Source organism: Erpetoichthys calabaricus, chromosome 11, assembly GCF_900747795.2.
Source record: "Erpetoichthys calabaricus chromosome 11, fErpCal1.3, whole genome shotgun sequence".
NCBI classification, from domain to species: domain Eukaryota; kingdom Metazoa; phylum Chordata; class Cladistia; order Polypteriformes; family Polypteridae; genus Erpetoichthys; species Erpetoichthys calabaricus.
Genome location: NC_041404.2, coordinates 65,482,375 through 65,504,508, shown reverse-complemented (window position 1 = coordinate 65,504,508; position 22,134 = coordinate 65,482,375). Strand labels below are relative to the sequence as shown.

The 22,134-nt window shown below is 38.9% G+C and overlaps 3 protein-coding genes and 2 non-coding genes across 7 annotated transcripts in view; 3 read left to right on the top strand and 2 right to left on the bottom strand.

Annotated features, from left to right (window-relative positions):
- The window catches only part of LOC114660506 (golgin subfamily A member 6-like protein 22), a 128,286-nt gene extending 122,634 nt beyond the window's left edge, over nucleotides 1-5,652 (bottom strand). For 2 of the 3 annotated variants that reach the window (XM_051933338.1, XM_051933339.1), the window contains exon 1: nucleotides 5,320-5,652. The gene's annotated coding sequence lies outside the window, so the exon portion shown is untranslated. The remainder of the gene's footprint in view (nucleotides 1-5,319) is intronic. The other variant, XM_051933340.1, reaches the window with a different exon arrangement.
- A 3,374-nt stretch (nucleotides 5,653-9,026) lies between these two features.
- Nucleotides 9,027-14,948, top strand: rpl10 (ribosomal protein L10). Its single transcript, XM_028813243.2, has 6 exons — nucleotides 9,027-9,163; nucleotides 10,251-10,309; nucleotides 10,628-10,735; nucleotides 11,545-11,683; nucleotides 14,192-14,354; nucleotides 14,715-14,948. Exons 1-6 carry the CDS (start codon nucleotides 9,141-9,143, stop codon nucleotides 14,868-14,870), a joined length of 648 nt encoding a protein of 215 aa, XP_028669076.1. The 5' UTR covers nucleotides 9,027-9,140; the 3' UTR covers nucleotides 14,871-14,948.
- Nucleotides 10,981-11,116, top strand: LOC114661439 (small nucleolar RNA SNORA70). The gene has a single exon (XR_003717826.2). It is a non-coding gene; the product is annotated as a small nucleolar RNA SNORA70 (small nucleolar RNA).
- On the top strand, nucleotides 14,460-14,594 carry LOC114661438 (small nucleolar RNA SNORA70). The gene has a single exon (XR_003717825.1). It is a non-coding gene; the product is annotated as a small nucleolar RNA SNORA70 (small nucleolar RNA).
- Nucleotides 14,949-15,168: 220 nt separating the features above from the next.
- Nucleotides 15,169-21,934, bottom strand: dnase1l1l (deoxyribonuclease I-like 1-like). Its single transcript, XM_028814534.2, has 8 exons — nucleotides 21,594-21,934; nucleotides 18,111-18,199; nucleotides 17,922-18,008; nucleotides 17,437-17,549; nucleotides 16,187-16,299; nucleotides 15,842-15,999; nucleotides 15,558-15,654; nucleotides 15,169-15,280 (listed from the first exon to the last, which is right to left on the bottom strand). Exons 1-8 carry the CDS (start codon nucleotides 21,726-21,728, stop codon nucleotides 15,200-15,202), a joined length of 873 nt encoding a protein of 290 aa, XP_028670367.2. The 5' UTR covers nucleotides 21,729-21,934; the 3' UTR covers nucleotides 15,169-15,199.
- Between the last annotated feature and the right edge of the window lie 200 nt (nucleotides 21,935-22,134).

Sequence of the window (22,134 nt, the reverse complement as noted above, 5' to 3'; positions counted from 1 at the left end):
TCTATCTATCTATCTATCTATCTCTTTCACTTTATATAAAGTATCTAAACTTGCATTATTCTCATAGGTAAATGTGTGTATTCTGGCAGAACTGGGTGTAAGGCAAGGACTAACACCGTGCATCTTGGCCTGTCCATCACAGGCTGCTCTCATACACTCACACTTCACATGTGCTGAATATAATCATAAATACCAAATAACCTAACATAAGTATTTGGAAAAACCAGCCAACACAGACACAGGGAGAACGCAGAACTTCATACACACCATATGAATATCAGGCCAGAATTCAAACCCAGGGCTCTAGAGTTGTGAGGTAGCAGCACACACCACGGTTCCACCATGTCACCATGCTAAACAGAATAAAGAAGTGAAAAGTCCTGCTTGCCATAAACCCTGTGATTCAGACACTTGCTTGTTTTTTCCACACAAAGCATACTAAAGCCTCGTTTCCCTTTTGTCACTTCCTCAGACCTTTTGTCTAAACTGTAAATATACATACTTCTACAATAATAATTTTTTCCCTTACTGTGGTGTTTGGCTTCGTGCTTTGACTTTCTGGCATCTTTCCACTTGTGAGGATGAGGCGGCAGAAGGGCTTCACCAGAATCTTCAGCTGTCTTAACCACATTTTCTAACAAGCTGGGAAATGGAGATCCATGCTGGGAAGGTGCCTTCCTTCATCTTGCAGGACATACAGTATTTGCCTGTGACAATTTACCAGGGTCAAGAAGCCTGATTGCCATCTTATGGTTTCAGTTTTGAAGCTGGGGCTGCTCTGTTCTGCTGTCCTTCATTTTTTTTTAAATAAAAATGTTGCCTAATAGCCACATGCATTTTAAGGTGTCTCAGGAAATGACTCCAGGGAGAAGGGACATGTAGTTACCATGTGTAGTTACAGAATAAGTGACAGTTTGTTGGTTGGAAGAACAGCAGATGTTGGGTCACTGTAGGCACATTGGCTCTTTACACTTTTGTATGTATAGGGTGGTCCAGATCTAATTATGCCATTTTCATTACGCTATAAGTTATTACGTTTATTACATAGAGAATTCACATCACCTGCCCTGCACATAGAGATTTCACTTAAAATTATTTTTGTTGCTGATAGATGGAAGCACCTGCCCTGCATTCCAAAATGGTGGGGAGACGGTTATCAGTCGAACAGTTGCATAATTAGATCTGGACCACCCTGTACTTTTTCTGTTCAGTCGGGCCAACAGTTTCAATTAGATACAAAGTTCTAATGCCTTTCCAGAGATATGAGTGTTTGTAAAAACAGTTAGAAATTCAAACACAGAAAAGGAATAAAGTAAAGAAATCTAAAATCAAAAACAGAATCCAAAGACAAATATAACATGATATTGTCACACCCATTTAATTCATTTCAGGGTGGCAGGAAGTTGGAGTCTGTCCCAGCAGTACTGGACACTGGGTGGGCAAGGGGGGCAACTGCTCTGGACAGGGTGCCAGCCACTGCAAGGCTCAATCAAGCACACACACACACACACACACGCACACACACACACACACACACACACACACACACACACACACGCACACACACACACAGGGCTAGTTCAACATCACCCATCAACCTTACCAGCATGTCTTTTGGGATGTGGGAGAAAACCAGAGGACCCAATCGAAAACCCCTACAGACACACAGCAAACATGAAAATTCCAGATGCACTTAAACTGGGCACTGTTGCATGCACATTAAGGTGCACTAAAGTTATCAAGTGAGACTGGGAGATGAGCGTAGCCATGTGTCAGTCAAACAGTTAGTCAAACAGGCAAGAGTCAGCTCTGGAAAAACAGAAAACAACTGAGCACTGCAATAAAGGGGAGCAAAAGAATAGTCAGGAAAAAGAAGCCAAAGTCAGTATACCAAAAGGAACCTCTCTATGTTGTGAATTCATTTTGTTCTTTAATTATTCCTTATCTTATTAATGGATATCTTGCCTTCTTGATGATCATTTTGGAGGTTTTGTTACTCTAGGACATTTGTTCAGTAGTTATTTTATTATTTCCATCCATCCATTTTCCAACCCGCTGAATCCGAACACAGGGTCACGGGGGTCTGCTGGAGCCAATCCCAGCCAACACAGGGCATAAGGCAGGAACAAATCCCCGGGCAGGGCACACGCACACACACCAAGCACACACGAGGGACTATTTAGGATCGACAATGCACCTAACCAGCATGTCTTTGGAATGTGGGAGGAAACCAGAGGAAACCATATTATGCAAACTCCACGCAGGGAGGACCCGGGAAGCGAATCCAGGTCTCCTTACTGCGAGGCAGCAGCACTACCACTGCACCACCATGCCGCCCTAACCATGATGTAATTTTACAAAAAAAAAAGATTATAAATATTATCTTGGTGGCCATTTTCTATCCAAGTTTGCAGAATTATTCCCAAAAGATTTGACTTATTTAATTTGCTTTTCTAGACTCTTTTTGGTAATGACTTTTTGTCTAGTGCTTTTGATTATGATTTTTGCCTAGTGTTTAGGTACTTTTGAAAGAGCTTTTTGATTTCCTGATTATAATTTTTGAGAGTCTTAGGTTACATCCTGTTTTCTGGTCCTCTATGTAAAATCTTTCTTTCATTTTGACACAGCATATTCTACGTGCTTTTGAAAGTTGAGCTACTGAGAACTGAAGTGAGGACTTTTATTTATCCATCAAGTGATAACTTGTAGGTTCAAGAGTGCTAAATTTATATGCAGGCAAGTCACATGACATCTAGACTGCATCAAATAAATGCAAAATAATATAACATTAAACAACATAAACACTGTTACAATTAGCACAGGGCAATAATAAACCACAAATTTAGATGCCTTACGAGAAAATTCAAAAATTGGTGAAAGAAAATGTGCATATAAATGGTGCAACCATAATGAAAGAAACAGATTGCAAACCATAATCATAACAGGCACAGGATTTCAAGCCAGAACCTTAGATTTGTAAGGTGACAGCACTACCAGCTACCCCACCTTGCCATCCACCAAAAACATACAGAAAAGCTAAAAAGCAAGAAATCCAAGCAGATTCCTAATACACTAGGCAAAACTAAAAAAATGAAACCAAAGATCAAAAACACTAAAATGTAGCAGAACAAGGCAATACCTGCTAAAGAAGGGGGAGCTCAACATGGGCTTTTACAGAGCAACATCTGAGCTCCCTCCAGTTGTCTTATCTGGCTCTTCACCACATGATTGCTGCATAATTAAGGTTTCTAAGCAACATACCTAGTGGGAGGAGCCAGGAGCCAAACGTAGGCATAAAGGGAGAGCTATCGGCAGAGCCCCAGTTCACTCTTAACAGCTGATGATTCAAAACTTGACATAGGAAGTAAAATGAGCAGCTGGAGGATGCAAAACGTAATTTACCATTCAGGTGACATACAAGAATCAAAGAATAGATGTGGTTTAGTATAGACAAAAAGACCAAAAATTCATGGCCGGTATGAAAAACATAAAAAGATAAAAGGAAAAAGAGTTAGAATCCAAAATAAGACAACTAGAAAGAGAGAGAAAGGCTCCCTCAATTACAAGTGCACAGGGAGTCTTTTTAGATACAGTACTAACACAGAAGGAGCCTTTAGAAATAGTAAAGCGGACACCTTGGCAACCCCTTAGAGAAGTTAAAGGGAGCTGATGAAAGAGGAAAGTGTGGGAAAATGCCACCCCAGTATCTAGTTCATGTAAACATTTCATAGTTTACCTTATGGACACTTCTTGGTATTTTTTCATATACAATATGTCAGCTCTTGTAATGTGAATTTGGTAGTTGGACAGTGTTGGCATTCCATATTGAAGGCTGTATATAAAACAGCAATTTACATTTCCTACTTCAGTGTAGCTATAGACAAAGATGACAGAATCGGATGCATACTTTAATAGCTCTAATCAAGGAGAGAATCCTCTCTCAAACTCATACTGCCAAAAATAGTCATGTAATTTTAAACTACTTATAGCTTGGGCCAAAGAAGTGAAGCTACAAAAATTTTATGCGACCCCAAAATAGAGAAGCACCTTAGGCAACTTCACATATCACTGTAGCCCGATCCAGGGGTTATGACATGGTTTCACAGATGTACAATATCACTTTAAGCTAATTTTATGTTTATTCATTGTAATAAATTAAGACTGAATTTTTTTTATTTTAAGGATTTATTACAATGAATAAACATAAAATTAGCTTATGGTCATTTTTGGAGCATGGGGGCTGCAAACTGGGATCCCGAGCCATTTTGTTGTCCAGTGGGCACAACAACATGCTATACCAGTGCATGCTCCCCAACCTGACCCGATCTTAATATGTCACCCCATCTTACCACCACCACAATATTTCCTATCCGAAGGGTCCTAAAACCTGATGAAAGAAAAACAGTGGTGTTTCAGCTGTGAATTCATACTGAATTCACATACTTCCCTCATTCTCCATGACCTTCTTATCTTTACACCACACTCTTTTTTTAAATTCATTAGAGCCTTATTTTGTAACTTTTTCCTGGCTTCTTGTTAACTATGCTTCCTCTACTCCATCCTTTATATCTTTAATTTCTCCCTCCTCCCCTTTCTAGAAGACTCACAGCCAAGACATCCTGTATCTTCTCTAGATGTCTGTTTATGTTTGAATAATTGATGTATCGGTGACAAAAATGGTTTGTTGCAGATTCTTTAAATGTCACTCCATGATGTGGTGGAATGCTGTGGAATGCAGGATAGCACCTAGAAGTACTGCATTTAAGGAACGTCCGCTTACGTGATCTGCAATGATGTTGGGAATTCAGAGAAAAAACAGGTTTATCTTTAAGAGGTCATGATGTACTGTACATTTGGGATATGTAAACTATTCTGGCATTTTCTTCTAATATTTCTAAACACCAGAATGCACAGCTTAAATTCATGACAGTCCCATATGGTCACCAAGAGGATAAGGCTATGAAGCTTGCAGACAAGCAAGACAAATCACCTCAAATGACAAAGGGTACCACCTCATTGGACCCCCGCTGGTATGATGTGATCTGAAGTACTGTACATGAATATTTACTTCTTGACTCTAGCAGAGGACTGTATCTGTAGAGAAATCTAAATCAGCACAGGAAAATGGCCGGTCAGACTGGCTTATGACAACATCTTCTACTAATGTTTATCTTATAACATCATCTACACTTGCAGACTTCAAAGAATGCAAACTTGAACAAAACCAATCATGATGTCACCTTTCAAAAAGACCATCTTCTCAATAAACCGTTTCTAGCATGCATTTTATCTTTTTTTTTAATGCTTAAAAGAAATTACCTGCTTTGGATGCAATCAGAGTTGCTTAAAATGGAGACAGCTGAAATAACAAACGTCTTGAAAGAACAGCGTCCAAGTGGCAGGAAATTCTACACAGGAAGTCTGCTGACAAAGACAGGTGAGCTTGAAAGAGCTGTAGCATGAACTGTAGTCCACTAGAACTCTGATTTCATTTGGACCACCACTTCACAGGGTGGGTTGTCCCATGCTCCATGTAACCAGGACGTGCCAGTAATCTTATTTGCCAGGATCAAGGTTGTGTATTGCCTCCCCGCCTCCTGCTCTTGAAATGGTGTCAGCGCTTGTTTTGTTTTTGGTTAGGTTTGTGGTTACCGTTCATTTCCCTTAAAGAGTGTATAAAGCGCTTGAAATAAAGGTCACATGATATCATGGTCTTCAGAGTGCCAAAAATGGCACTGTTCTTGTTTCCTTTCCACAGGTGCATTCAAATGCAGAAAATCACATTAAATTAAATATTAAAATTAATAGTGGAATCTTTCAGACTGAAGATGGATAATATCCTGAACGAAATCTCAGTGGTCTGTAATTACCTGAGCTCTAGTGTAAATTTAGTGATCCTGTAACAAGCAGTGCTGACTCATAGCTCCTGGGGGATGGGTTCAAATGTGTAGAGCTTGTATGATCTGCCCATGTTTGTGTGGATATTCCTCTCAGCCCTAAACCGTGGCCTGGAGACATGAATGTGAGTGTGTGCATCAGGCCATCGACGTACTCGGTGGTGAGATGGCACAGTGGCTGGACTTGGCGAAAGAATAGTCTTTGGCTCCCATGACTCTGTACCTCAGGGTTGTCCAACTCAGATCCTGGAGGGCTACTGTGGTTGCAGGCTTTAATTCCTGACCATTTTTTAATCCATGACCAATTTCTTCTGGTAGAATTGACATTCCCTTCATTTTAATGACTTTGTTTTTAAGACTCAGCCCTCTGAATTGCTTCTTTTTCCTTTAAATGGTAGGCAAACAAAAATGAGATGTGACATGAGCCAACAGCTAAGTCAAGACCTCAAACACCAACCAATTTCACTCCAACTAGTATCTTAATTAGAAACCAGTTCTCATTGTTAATTAAACCCATTATTTACAGTATGTCCATTACTCATTGGTGCTGTTATTCTGCCCCAGTAAACATTTCCAAAACTATTGATTTTCTTTTTTCTAAGAACACTGTCAAAACTCTGTTTTGAGGACCAGAGCAGATCAACATTACTGAGACCTTCACCTTTTTTTATTTTCAGATATTGTATGATAGATACAGGAAGGCTGGTCATGTGTTGGCTCATCTTGTATCTCGTTACGTTTGGCTGCTAATTAAATAACAAAAATACAAGGGGTCTGTGTCTTAAATAGCAAGTCGATTAAAATTAAGACAAAGGAAATAAGAAAATGGTTAGAATGAAAACCTGCAGCCAAATTGCCCATCCCCAACCTGATATAACTTATTTAATCTGCATCTGGAGAATACTGAGGTTAGTAGCCTTCTTCTCTGAACTCAGGATCTTTGTACATCAAGCATTGTAGATTTAGTGAGCTCCCCAGTGCATGGTTAAAAACCGAGGTAAGCTAAAACATGATTCAGTTAAGTTTCGAATTACAGTACATTGGCATAAAACAAATGAGTGATTACTGTAAAACGTTAAAGGACAGCAAAGAGGTGCAATTGTTAGCTCTGTTGCCTCATGAATACAAATCCCAGCATGGTTGCTGTCTGTGTGTAGTGTGTATGTTTGAGGTACTTTTATTGTATGGTGTTCCTGGACCACTGCTATGAACCTGTATTTGTGGTAAAAAAAAGTTGTGTTTCCACACTTGGCATTAAGTTGAGTTTGTTAATTGTGAACAATGGACCGTGCTAAAGTTGCCTGTTGTCTCCTGTCCTATTTATGATTTCACAGAAAGCATGTCAAATCACCCCAATATGGAAAAGTATCTCATTTGAAAACCAAAGTAATGTTTTCAATGTCTGCAGTTAATGCTGTCTTCTTGGCATCAACAGACTACGACCTCTGCTGCGTACTGGAATGGTTTGCAACTGACTGTGATTTAGTTGGGATGAGAGTCAGCACCTCCAAATGTAAGGTCACATATTCTTTTGGAAAAGTATATTGTGTTCCCTTCAGGTAAAGGGCTTTGTTTTAGCATGTTAAGTGCTTGTGACACTGACCAAAGAATTAGTGCAACGGTGGCATTTTTGCAGATGCTGTAGCAGATCATGGTGATACTATATTCTCAGATGAAGGTTTCTTTCTACAAGTCAGTCTACATCTCCATTCTAACCTGTGGTCACAACTTCTGGGTATAGAATGATAGAATGAGAGTATGAATACAAGCAGTTGAAAATAGTTTCTTGTATAGGATTAGTTTGTTCTCTTTCCTTGATAGGATGAGGAGCTCAGCAATATTGGGTTAAAGTGGGTTCAAGTTCACACATGGATGTATCCCATGGTCGATATACTAAAATTTAGAGGAAGGTTTCTTTGCAAGTGCCTATCTGAATTGAGAGGAGCCTCTTCATGTGGTTTGGACAAATGTCCCCCTGACACCTCCCACTAAAGACATTCAAGGAATGGCTGGTCCACTGAAAGAAGATATGCTAGAAGAGTTATATCTCTTAGCTGGTCTAGGAGCATTTTGTGTTCCTCAGGAAAAGCTAGAAGATCTTGTTAAGGATAGGGTGGCCTGGTCAGTCCAGCTCAATGTGTTGCTATTGTGACCTTCATCATAAATAGTGGAGTGATAATGATCATTTAAAAATGATGATGATGATGATGTTTGTAGTATAAAAGATCCTGTTTTTTCTCTGTAAACTTTCCCTTTTAATATTTCTCTTTGTTTTTCATAAAGTGCAACAGAAAGTACATCTTGCAAACAGCTTCTGAGGTTTGGTCTGATATTCGCCAATAATAAATACTGTATACCTACTGAGAGCACCTTTCAGCAAGGTGCACCACCTCTGTATGTATGGACATTTTCCAGGGAGAAAATTTAATTTACTGCAATGTCTCCTTGCATGCATACAGCAGGGTGGCACATTGCCAGAGTCCCTTTTCTATATAACACCCAGGCCCACACCCATACCTTATTCTTTTTAATGAATGTGTCTTTGGTGGCTTATCCTAAATAATAATCATTTAATATGTATGTTACATTACACTAGAAAAATTTGTCCTGCTCTTATTTACTTCACAGCATACACAAACGGGAGTAAGAGGTACATCAGGTAAGCCATTGTGTGCTTTGTATTGATTGAAATTAAGTTTTGTGTTTTAATATGCTCTTGTTTATCGAAAAATTTTTCATTTTAATCACAGATATAAGTAAAAATTTCACTGTGCTTTGTACACGTGGCAGTATTACTGCAGCTTATCGTTAAAAGCACAGCCGGCTCTATGGTAGAAATAGAAACTGACTACGTCAAGGACTACAAATCCCAGCTTTCACAGGGAACGGTTACCGGCATCCGGAAGGAAATCGGTCAAGGACATAGGTTTAAGTAATTACAAATATTTTTAACATTAATTTTATGTAAAAGTCTTTACTCACAAAGAAATGTATAAAAATGGAAGTTAAAATGATTTAACTAAGTAAAACGGGGAGTTCCGCCTGGAGAGCCCGCTTGTTGAAGTGACGTCGCCGTGTGGCTCCTCCCTCTTTTCCTCCATTAAGTAAGTGAAGGGTGGTGGTGTGTAAGACTGTGTGAAATAAAACGTTAATAAAGTGGTTTTTTTTATACAGAGAAGCTTTTGAAATAGTGGCACGGGTGGCGAATAACATCTCCCTTTTATTGTGTTGCAGATTGCAGCCATGGGCCGACGACCAGCCCGCTGGTGAGTTCAAAATTGGGGCCGTGAAGGCGACAGTGCTCCGGCGCTTGGAAATGGCAGCAGAGGCCGGCCATGTGCGCTCAGCTGCTATAAGGCCTGCTGTCTCCAGAAGCCTTCACTTCCAAAAACATTTTTGAAGAGTTTCTTTTAACAATTTTAATAATGCTTAACGGTATTTGCCAGCACACGTTTTAATATCGGGTTGTGTGTCGTTTGTAATCGTACAAGTTTTAAGAATTTTGTACGTCTACTACAGTTTGGTTTCTTTGGCATCTTTGTAACTTTGGCAAAATTTGACCGAAACGTTTTGTGTCGTAGATAAATTAAGCAGTAGTTCATAATCTCCAAATTACCTGGCGTCATGTTGATCGGATTGGCCAGTGTAATCTTGAGTTTTCTTAGTACGCTATGCAAAAATAAACCGAATTGAGGTGAATTTGATTTAGCGAATATAAATCTTTATCCGCGAATGTGTTCTCCTGACAGTTCACATATGGAACTTTTAAAGTCCATATAGGCATATATTATTGCAATTGATAATGGAGTTATGCTAATTTAATGGTACAAAGCATACTTTATCCACACTTTTCCAAATTAAACAATGGAAACAATGGCATCTTACCTGTAGTAGTGTACTATAATGTGAAATACTTTGTAGTCGTGCTCACGTTGACGTGGATGTTTATAAGAGATGTCAAAAAATTTTATAGTTGTTAATCGCCCAAAATAACCACCACCAGATTTTGTGGCCAGTTTGTTTTGGGCAGTAACTTTTAAGGCCATAGTGTAATAGATTATTTCAAAAGGACATCTCTTAAAGTGAACAGAATTGCCAAGAGAGACATTTTATAGAAATTTCCCTTCATTTTTAGTTTCAGTGGGTTCAAGTTCACACATGGATGTATCTCATGGTTGATATACTAATATTTAAAGGAAAGTTTACTTGCATATTGTAGGCTGCTAAATTTAGTTTTATCTTTTTGTGTGTGTGTGTATCACCAATTCTTGTTCTAATGTTTGGAGTAATAGTTTGTTTTGATCTTCATACTGTTACGCATTTCGTTTTAATGAGTTTGTCTTTGTTCTGCAGTTACAGATACTGTAAAAACAAGCCATACCCGAAGTCTCGATTCTGTCGGGGTGTGCCTGGTAAGAAGATCATTACAGTGTTTATTTCTGTAGTTAAACACTCTTATTCTATTATATTTTAAATGGAATTTGATATCAATAGTTGTAATATATAATTTTTCTGTGTGGTAATTTTGACTGTTTTCAGAGATTTGCTTTGTCTCAGCATCTGTTAAATATCTGTGAATGCCAGATCCTTAGATTTAAAATGTGTTCTTTGGTGGCATGTTACAAAGAACATCATAATTAAACTGAAATTGATTTATATTTTGTCAGTTATTTTATAAAGCTCAAGTTTAAACATTCAAGTTAATGTTAATCACATACCTTGAATTTCAGACCCAAAGATCCGAATCTTCGACTTGGGTAGGAAGAAGGCTAAGGTAGATGAGTTCCCCCTTTGTGGTCACATGGTATCTGATGAGTATGAGCAGCTTTCATCTGAGGGTACGAGCCATGTTTTTAGATTTTACCAAATTTTATATAAAACTATGTAAACCAATATCAAAACATTTCAACAAAAATTTACATTGCATGGACATATATTGGCAGAGGTATCTTGAAGTTATACATTTTATATGGTTGTGGCTTATGTTTATTTTCTAAAACTTTCAAATTTGGTTTAAATCTCTTAAAACTTGTTTAAGGCAAGTATTAACTCAAATGCACAATGATACTTGTCATCTGTACTCCTGCAGTTTATTAAGCCGACCATACTGAGTGTTAATCCAGTGGTGGTGTGCAAAGGCTGCAGACAGTAAAAGTCATTGGTTGTGTATGTGCTTGGCTGTGTAGTGCCTAGTGCTTTAAGGGACCATTGAGATACTTGAAAAATGAATTACTGGAAGCATGTTTGCTTGGAATGAGAACTGTTAACTTTTAGCTTTAAATTTATACTAGCTGTGCTATTTGTTTAAGGTGGGTTGAAATCTGAGTAAACCAGAGACTTTAGCGTTAACATTTGCAGGCACCATGCAACCTGTACATCGGTTATATGCCATTTTGGTATGTTATTAATAAAAACAGTGTTCGTGATGCAGCATCTGTTGGAATGACAGAAGCATAGCAACTGAATAGACACATTTTTATGTAGGTGGATTAGCTGCCTGGACACAGTGGAAAAATGTTAAATATTGAATTACAGGGAAACACTTTCTAGTTCCAGTACTCCCTTTGAATTGTTGCTGATTGTGTATGTTAAAGATTTTATGCCTGCTATGGTTTAATGTAACATACTTTGTTACTCTGTCTTGCAGCTCTTGAAGCTGCTCGCATCTGTGCCAACAAGTACATGGTAAAGACTTGTGGCAAGGATGGTTTCCACATCAGAGTCAGACTTCATCCTTTCCATGTCATCCGCATCAACAAAATGTTATCCTGTGCTGGAGCTGATAGGTAAGTCATTATTCTTAACAGCATTGTCATCATAGTTTAGACAAATGATTTGCTAATTACAATAAACTTATGCATAGAAAATATCCTTGTTTTATGCTTTTTCAGTGGGGTCCGCAGCATTGAGCACATGCAGTAATAATGCAGAAGTTTAATACAGATCTATTTTCAGCAGTGCTGGCTAGTTTGTTAAATCAGACTTGGAAGGGCCTGGGTAGTTAAATACAGTTTCAAATAGTTTTTATAATCTATATTATCTGTATAAATACTGTGATTTAATGGTTACAATCCTGCAGCTACACATAATCTGAGTGTTATGGTTTCAGAACTGGTTTTCACTCAAATTTGGGTTGGTTATTCTAAAATGCTTCATCTGTGGCAGTATATTGTTTTTCCAGAGCTTCAAGATTGATTGAATTTCCATAAAGCTGGTTTCCCATTTCTTTACCCTAAATGCTATATATGTTTCAAAACTTTACATGACATGACCAAATCAATGTACTATACCTGTAAATAGAAATCGGTATCCTTGTATAAAGCAGTGCTAATGCGTATTTGTTTTGGAGTTTATATGTACGTGTGTGTGTGTGTGAAATAATGTCAACTGTCTTCATTTCCTTGCCCCATCTTGTTAAACAATTGAGAAGTCAGTTGGTTAGCTTTGTGATTTCCCCCCCCAGTGTAAAGCTCCAGTTAAAAGTCCAGAAGGGGTTATTTTTTTCATATAGCATCTTAATAGGAGTTGGTCATTAATTGCCACATTGAAGTCAAAGAATAGTAAAAAATGAAAAACCACATCAACAAATTGAGGAGGTTATGCAAAACCACAGGTGTCAAACTCCAGGCCTGGAGGGCTGCAGTGGCTGCAGGTTTTCATTCTAACCTTTTTCATAACAAGTGACCAGTTTTCACTGCTAATTAACTTCTTTAGCCCCGTTTTAAGGATTCAGTCCCCTGAATTGATTCTTCATTAAATGACAGCCAAACAGAAATTAGACGTGAAACGAGCCAACAGATTATCAATTAAACTGGGGATTCAAACTCCAACCAATTTCACTCCAACCAGTTTCTTAATGAGCTGCTGATTCTTGTTAATTGAACCTGTCATTTAATTCCATGGCTTGTTGCTGCTCTCGTTCTGCCACAGCAGACATTTCCAAAACTGTTGATTGTCTGTTTTACTGAGACCTTCACCCTTCTTTATTTTCAGTTATTGTGTGATGGGCACAGGGGAGCTGGTCATGTGGCTGCTTGTTTTATGTCACCTTATTGTTTGGCTGTTAATTAAGGACAAAGAAACTAAGGGGTCTTGAGTCACATCAATTAAAACAAAGGCAAAAGTTAATTAGTAGCAAAAACTGATCACTAATTAAGGAGATGGTTAGAATGAAAACCTGCACCCACTGCGGCCCTCCAGGACCGGAGTTAGACACCCCTGTCAGCTCAACTAATAAACCACTGATCTGGATTTAAACACTTCTGTAATAGATTAACTCAGTTTTGGAAGGCTTCCACTTTTTAGAGTGTTTTTGGTAAAAGGCTGATGTGTTTGTTTAAATTGTGAAAATTTTGGGGTATCATGATTGTGCTTTTTTTTTTTTTTTTTTTTTTTTTTTATGTAGTTGATGTAAAGTTATGTAGCAACTTGAACTATGGTTTTAGTTGTAATGTTTTGAAGAGACTGGACAGCAGCTAGTGTGTAAAGGTAACAATTGTTTGCATCACTGTTAAAGCTAATACCTGAGTTTTATAGAAGTTTGTGAAATTAAAGCTTCAGGTCTTAATATACCTTTTTTTCTAATTTATACTACTGTTCATTGTTTCAGCTCACTAAACGTCACTGCAGATTTATTATCCAGTTTTTTTTTTTTTTGTTTGGATAGTCTGCACCATTTAAAGTAGTGGTCCCACTGATCTGTTGTATCTTAGGCAAGTAGGACAAAAGTCATGGTAGAACGGTCCCTCACAGTTGTAAATATTTCTGTCATGAATGTATTGTATTGCTGAAGCCTGTTATGTAAAGCTGTAACTGGGTGTAAGGATGACGATTGTGATGTCTCCTGCACTGCAAGATAATTTAGAGTTGTTAACAGCACTAACTAATGCTGTTTGTGTCTGCAGCAAAACCCAGAATTAACTTTCTTTTACTACTTTTTAAGATCAGACTAGAAAGAATTGAAAAGTCTTTTCTCTAAAACATTTAGAAAAGGTCTGTGTGAAATATGTTTGAGGGTTCAGACCTACATCTTCATACTGAACATAATAATCTTTTAATGGCGCAAAGTATTGCTTTTCAATGATGTTGCCAAACCAAGGTAGCAGAATTTCTTTGTACCTTGCTTACAGATATGTAGCACACAATGGTGATGCAGTCGTCCAGATATAGTTAATATACAAACTTTTTCTGTCTGCAATCTAGTGATGTTCAGTCTGTTTTTAAAAGCCTCTTAAAGTGATCCATATACATCATGTTAAACAAATTAACTAATATGGGAGATCTTTATCCTGCAGGCTCCAGACAGGGATGCGTGGTGCATTTGGAAAGCCACAGGGCACAGTGGCTCGTGTCCATATTGGCCAAGTGATCATGTCTGTCCGAACCAAGGTCCAGAACAAGGAGCATGTCATTGAGGCACTGCGCCGTGCCAAGTTCAAGTTCCCAGGGCGACAAAAGGTGGGCAGTAGTTTATTTCCAAACTCGGACTTAAATTTAAAAAGTCTTTTACATTTGAGTGTGTATCTAAACCATTATGTTTAAAATTAATCATAATAGATACCACTGCAGCTTATTAAGCCGACCAGAATATTTGCAAGTAATATACTGGTGTGCAAAGGCTGCAGACATCAAACTCACTGGTTGTGTATGTGCTTGGCCATATCATGCCAAGTGCTTTAAGGGACCTTTGAAACAAAGGTTGTTTTTTCATTTGGTTAGGCCCTTGTGTTGTTTTTAAATCATGCAGATGTATATAGTGCTGTCAACCTGTTAACAGTTGTTAATGAATGACTGACTTTTTTTTGCCCTCCTGTTCAGATTCATATCTCCAAGAAATATGGATTTACCAAGTTCAATGCTTGTGACTTTGATGACATGATGGCTGAGAAGAGACTGATTCCTGATGGTTGCGGGGTGAAGTACATCCCTAACCGTGGGCCCCTGGACAGGTGGCGTGCCCTGCATGCTGCTTAAGCAGCCAACAGCAGTTGAACTTCTACAGTTAAGTTTCAGTGAATTTCAAAAACAAATAAAAGGTTTAAAAATTCAAAATGTCTCCCTTTGTTCTTCCCCACCCATTCTCACTAAACAATTATGAATAGCACATCAGTAAATTTGACAGAACGCCTTAACATTTTATAAAATATATATATATATATGGAATTTAATCTTTGTACATTTAGTAATATATTACTTTTCATTAAAAGGTAATTCATGAATTCACCTTTAGCTTACAAAGTTGTATCCATCTGCTTCAGTAGCAGTATATGCTAATCTTTAGCAAAAACATTCTTTTCTCAATATCAGAGCTCACTGTGGTGATGCCCTCTTGAACAAGCTATCAGGTCTACTTCGACTGGGAAATGGTCGCTCACCTCCTTAGCCTGCAGAAAGAAGGAAGTCATCAGTCACACTGAGTTGAGATACATGTAGTCAAGACATTAATAGGTTTAAGAAAACAATTTTATATATTATATAATAAATTGATTACCACATTATACTAATTTGAGTGGTTCTGAAAGACTTTGTTGAGGTCATGTTCAGTAACTTAGTAAATTACGGACATTCGTGTGAGACTTGCACAATCTGGAGCTGCCAAGCAGTAACTATACATGCTGGCCTATCAATGTAAATTGTGAAGCACACCACAAAGCTACCTACGTCGTCTTCAGAAAGTCTGTATTTCTTCTTAAAGTTGAATGGCTTGGCTGATTTTACTATTATTCCATTGAGGAACTCCTTCCCATGAACTATAATCCTGTTGGTAATATACAAGAGAGAAAGAAACTGATGTTTGATCACGCTTGCCATGGTTTTGTCTTTTTTTTTGTTTAAGTTGAAACCACCTAAAGTTAATTTAGATTTTATTGAGCCTTAAGTTTGACTTAACTTTGCTGTTAATTAAACTTGGATAACTTGGACTGATTCCCATTTTGCATTCTGACCTGTCGTAGGCACAATGTGTCTTCTCGCTAACTGTGGTGTCCTCCTCATCCCCAATCAGCCAGTAGAAGTTGGGGTGTTTTCTCAGTCTGATGCTTTCCCAGTCCTTGGCAGTAACGTAACTGCAAGCAGCATTCAGATCCCCTAGAAACATGATATTCTGTGGATAAAACCCAAGAGGGCCAAGTTAGGAGGTGGTGCTGCTTTTATTATATGATGCTTCCAAGATGATTTTTGTTCAAACATGAAAAGTTCTGCCAAATTGGACCTAAATATTTGAAGAGTTCTTCTAAAACATTTTTAAGGTTAAAGGTGTTTTCATATGCACATATTCATTTAAATCAGACCTGTGTCTTCCAGCGCTCCTTCACACTTTCAAAGACTTTGAACAGCTCATCAATCTCTCGGACAGCATCCTTTGGAGAAGTGTGCTGTGCAATGAGAACAAAGTCTTTCACTGCTGAAAAAGTAAAAGTTGTGTGTCAGTTCATGGCATCCTAAATACACATTGCAGGCAGTGTGTGGTTAACAGAGGCTCACATTCTAAGATGTAAACATCTTTAAGGTAATATGGAGAAATATGAATAGAGTGTCTCCATAATAAGAAATCTAAACCAGGGGTTCTCACAGGCGGTCCTAGGGGCCCACTGTGGCTTCAGGTTTTTGCTTCAACCAGATTCATAATCGGTGACAACTGACAACACTGATCTCAATTAATTAGCTGATATTTTTTTTATCTTGTTCATTAAGAGAAAACAGAAGCATGATTTTTACATTTATAAGACATATAGAAATAATTCTGCTTTTGCTATAGATTTAAATGCTTAACTCACTTTTGTTGCTTTCATTATATTTTGCCCTTTCTCTGTGCAGTTTGCTCCCTTCATTGCACCTTAATAATGACAATTAAAAATGAGCAGAGCAGACACCCAGGCAAATGACACTGAATCATGAAAGGCTGCAACTACTTTAGTGTTAGACCAACTAATTAGAAAACAATGGATTAATTAAACGATTAGAACACCTGGAAAAACAATGAACATCAAGATGTAAATATTGTTAAAAAGAAAAAACATACATTATTCCCATATAACTTCTTTTACATTTTAATATTTTCTTTTATTAAACTTAGTTTTCTAATTTCTATATTGTTCCCAAACACAGAATCTGGGAAATAACAGTTCACTTAATTACCCCAGGAGTCCAATTAAAAACAGAAGCTGGTTGGAACAAAAAACTTGCCACCACAGGGGCTCCCCAGGACCGACGTCGAGAACCCCTGGCCTAGAGGACAGTTAAACGCAATCCTTGTCTCACCCACAGCTTCCGATATGTGGTCTGCTGAATAACACCAAACGTTTTTAAAGCAGCATTTAGTGCTCTGAATCTGTAGTGCTCTTTTACAAACATTTTGCTGGAGTAAACAGTTGGAGAAAAGGTTGAGGACCTTTGCAGTAGAAGCCACAATGCTGGAAGACTGGATTATATTTAAATATCTTTCCTATTCCTGAAAAGCTTTCTCATTTTTAACAAATAAAGCTTCTACTAATCTCAGTGACATTTTAGCAATCACTGAGGGCCATTTTCTTGAACTAACCGGTATGTGGTGAGTGAAACCATGCGATGAAAGGCTCTCTGGAGAAAGTGTCCGAGTCCCCCTTTGTGGTACTGGGATATTGATAGAAGGCTTGGACCTGCACCACATCACTCCTGTGACAGAGAGGTCTAAGTAGAAGTCACCGGTCGCTTTGCATTTCACATTAACAATCTGCACATCACTACCTCCATTATTATGCTACTTTGACTAGAATACAGTATTATTCACTTCTTTATAAAACTCCAAGCTAACACACTGATGATTTTCAGCTACATGGACATATTCTATTAAATAAAGCAAGCAATCCACCAGTTAAATGCTCTTAATCCCAAAAGCAGAAAGTATTTTATTATGGATGGATGACTACCCATAGAACATATCTGTCATGAAGGCTTATGAGCGTATCTTCTTTTCATCTCCAAACTCTGACTGCATGTAAGATATAAAAGACAGTTTCAAGAATCTGTTGGGTGTGAAGACGTTACCTGAATATAAAGACATACTGCTCTTTGTAGGAGTTCCGGCCGAGCCTCTCGCTCCCCAAAAAGGTGTAGTTGTGCAACTTATCAAACCTAAAAATGGCAACCACACACATAAACAAGGTCATTGATCATGTGAAGCACGCTTGGACATCAACAATTCTCCACTGCAGCTATTCAGGCTGGTCGTTTTACCTGTTTAGCCCCTCGATGAGCACCCGGACAGCCTCGCCTTTGGAGTCTCGAACCTCCTGAATCAGACACACGTCACAGCGAGAAATGATCTGCAGAGTCCAGAGAAGTAAAAAAACAAAAAATCTGTAAAGCACTGGTGGTGATACAACACCCCTTACCCGTAACCAGTATGGCAATGCCAGCAGGCTGACCTTAATGGCATAGAGTACCTATAAAAAGTACATATTCACCCCTTTCACATTTTATTGTTTGTACAACACTCAATCACAGTGGACTTATTTAATCAACAGAAAAAGACTCGTTAATGTCAAAGTGAAAACAGGTCTCTGCAACGTTGCCTAAATTAATTAGAAATGTAAAAAGCAAAATAATAGATCACTTAAGTATTCAGCCCCTTTAATATGACACCCTTGAATCATCACTGGTTTTAGATGTTCAATGGAGATCACCTGTCGGGGGTTTCAATTGACTGTTGTACAAATCCATCTGTGCCTGGAAGGTCCTGCTTAAGATGAGTCAGTATGGTGGGCTCTCCTGCACACTGAAGATAAAGAACACTCCAAGCAACAGCAGGCGAAAATGGGATTGAAAAAGCACAAATCGGGATGGAGATAAGAAAATATCCAAGTTACTGAATATCACTTGGAGTCAATTAAAATCAATCATTAAGAAGTGAAAAGAGCCTGGCACAGCTGTAAATCTGCCTTGAGCAGGCTGTCCACAAAATCATGTAAGAAGAAGACTACTGAGAGAGGCCACCAAGAGACCCGTGTTAACTGGGAAGGAGTTACAAGCTACAGTGCAACAGATTGGCGAGGTGTACATTCTGAAAAATGTAATCGTGCAAGAAGAAGACTGGCGAGGGAGGCTACCAAGAGAACTGTGATAGTGCTGAAGGAGTTACAAGCTACAGTGAGTGACAACATCTGTGCCCATACGCTTCACCATTCACAGCTTTATGGGAGAGTGGCAAAGAGAAAGTCACCATTTAAAAAAACACACACACAACATCTTGGCTAGAGTTTGTCAGAATCTACATATACTTTTGAAGCCCATTATAAGCAGACCAATTTTGATATTATCTATAACAAAATTGGTAGAATTATGTCGGCATGTGGAATAACATTGTAACATAGGGTTGGCATGATACCACTGAAAGGTTGCTGACCCCTGGTTTAGGGGGACCAAAATTGAGCAATTTGGACATCAGGGTAAATGCCATGTTTGGACATTGCCCATTATCAAAAACACACCCTCCCCACCATGAAGCGTTGTGGTGGCTGCACCCTCGTGTCATTGGGGATGCTTCTGTGCAGCAGGACCTGGAAGGTTTGTGATGGTAAAATGAACTCGGGCAAAATACCAGGAAATCCTGGAGGAGAACCCCACACCTCAGGAGCTTTGTTTTCCAGCAAGAATACAACCCCAAGCATAAAACCAACACTACACAGGAATAGCTTAAAAACAACAATGTTGATGTCCTGGAGTGGCTGTGTCAGAGTCTATCTGATGTCATTCCAATTGAGAATTTGTGGCTGCACTTGATAAGGCCTGTTCACTCACTAACACCATGTACCCTGGCAGAGCCTGAGCAGCAGAAATATTGGGAAAAGATGGCCAGATGTGCAAGGCTGATAGACACCCATGAGGCTGTCATGGCCGACAAAAGTACATCAACTAAATACTAACTTGAAGGGTGTGAATACTTACAGTATGCAATTAGTTATTTGGGGGGATTTTATTGAACTAATTCGGACCACTTTGCAAGGATCTGTTAACATATAAAGTCTTTATGTTGAAAAAACAAAATCCACTGTGATTCACAACAAAATGTGAAAAATTCCAAGGGGTGAACACTTTTTGTAGGCACTGTAAGTATGAATAGCTATGAGCGATTTGTTTTCTTGAAGTTTTATGTGGCTTTTGCCCTAAATATTTGATGCCACTTTATACTTTGCATTTATTTCTGCACGGTATTTTGCTAACAATAGAGTATATGAATAATATGAAAAATAAATTGTGATAAACAAAACAGAAATAATTGGGAACATCTTCAGCATGGCAACAGAAGGAACTGGAATTGCAGATCCATTTATTCAGGCTCTACCTTCAGCAAGAAATAATTGCAATCTGAGCTGAAGAACCCCAACATACTGATGTGGCGTCACAGTGGATCTCTAGAACTCTGGCTGAACTGGAACCTTTTCTAGAAGACGATAATTGGACAGATGTTGCAATATTTCACTTTGGTCATTGTGAACTGATTTTGGACTCCTTCAGTGCTGTGTTTCTTTGGAGAATCCTTGGGTACCACTGGATTGACTTTGTGTCAAATGAGTGGTTACTCACTGACTCCTAAATGAGGCACATTACCTGCCTTGTCACAGCACTACAGCTACGTGGGGCGATTCCCTGAGGGTGATCCAACTCACAGAACCCAAGTGTCTGGACCGGGCCAAGGGGATGCCCATGTAACACCTGGCTGCGGCAGATAGATGGTCATTTCCGGAGGGTAGGACTGGACCGCGTGTCTGCCTGAGGAGTTGCCAACCAGGATCATGTGGTGGGTGCTGTACCAGTGCATGCTCCCCAACCTGACCTGACCTGACCTGCCATTGTGACATAAAACTGCCACTTCAGTGCTAGTGATAGTTACTGGAGGATATTAAACTAAGGTTACATCCACTGTACTACATTTTCATTTAAAATATTTGTTCAATATAACAATTACCACTAGGGTTTTCACATCATTTATAAAATAATCTTCATCCACACTAAAGTGACCAAAAATGCTCATGACGTAAACATTTGCCTACTCTGGGCATTTGCGCATTGGTGAGGCTGTAAGCCACAAGACTTATTACAAAACTGTAGTGATCAGTAAATTATATGTGCATTTATGAAGAATTCAAACTGTACACAACCCAATTTAGATGCATACAGGCAAGCAACACAAGTACCATGGAAAACAACTCCACTTTGACCACCATGGTTAGAATGTGGTTTTCTCCTGGGAAGGGTGGCCATTCACAGACTGAGACATCGTAGAAGCAGGATCCAATCAGGGAAGGGCTACACAATAAGCACAAGCAGTTCAGAGTCTGATTAGAGTCTACGTTTTCAAAAGTCTGCGTTTTCACCAGTCCACATTACAACGCTGAGACTGCGTTTTCAGAAGTATACAGTTCTGGAGAGCATTTACATAACTTTCTGTTTTCAAGGGTTAAAAATGCGGCGGTTGTGTGGACAAAAGACAAAAACTGAGATTAATGTCTGCATTTTTAAATGAAAATGTACAGGTGTGGACGTTGCCTAAGATGTATGACCATCAAAACTTGTCACCAGATTGACACACAGTCAGCTCTGCCACCAAGGCAAACATGGAGGTAGCTACTTGAAACTTTAATCTTATCAAGAAGACATCCTGTGGAGGACAGCAAACTTAGCATGACGACTAATTAAATATGCTGTGTGGAAACCCACCTTAATCAAAATGTCCATAACTTGTTTGTTAGCCGCTTTGGCCTCTCCGAAGCTTTTAACATTAAAGGCACAAATCTTGAAAGCCAGAGACACATGGAAGCCAATGATGAATAAAACCAAAGTAGCAGACTTCATCCTTCAGATTGATGTGGCCTACAATGCAGAATTATCAGAGTGATTATCAGAGTGGCGATAATTTGATCTTTATGCTCACATCTCTGGCTTCTGAAAATGGGCTCACAGTTCTCTTCACCTTCTTCCCCGTCTCATCAGCAGCGCCATCATCTACTTTACCAGCCACCGTGACTAAACACAGCTGATCTCGGACTTTGCACAATGTGACCCTCAAACTGTAACCCTGACCTCACTGCCTGGATGCAAGGAGATCTTCACACTTTCACTCAAATGAAAGATGACATCCAAACTCAAACCTGAAAACAAGCTGACTTGTCCACTTTCAGCTCTGGGACCCCATGATGGAGCCAATCTAACTTTCATCATCTCATGTTTGGCACTCTTTGATATCCAAATGCTCACCAAT

Bases quoted from the DNA above. Each gene is read 5' to 3' on its own strand.
- rpl10 (XM_028813243.2), top strand. From the start codon at position 9,141: ATGGGCCGACGACCAGCCCGCTG. The intron at 10,736-11,544 runs GTACGAGCCATG...TCTGTCTTGCAG, and splicing joins TGAGCAGCTTTCATCTGAGG to CTCTTGAAGCTGCTCGCATC. The intron at 14,355-14,714 runs GTGGGCAGTAGT...CCTCCTGTTCAG, and splicing joins AGTTCCCAGGGCGACAAAAG to ATTCATATCTCCAAGAAATA.
- dnase1l1l (XM_028814534.2), bottom strand. From the start codon at position 21,728: ATGAAGTCTGCTACTTTGGTTTTATTCATCATTGGCTTCCATGTGTCT. The intron at 17,550-17,921 runs GTAACGTCTTCA...TCTCTGTCACAG, and splicing joins CAGTATGTCTTTATATTCAG to GAGTGATGTGGTGCAGGTCC. The intron at 16,000-16,186 runs GTCTGATTTAAA...TTTTATCCACAG, and splicing joins AGGAGCGCTGGAAGACACAG to AATATCATGTTTCTAGGGGA.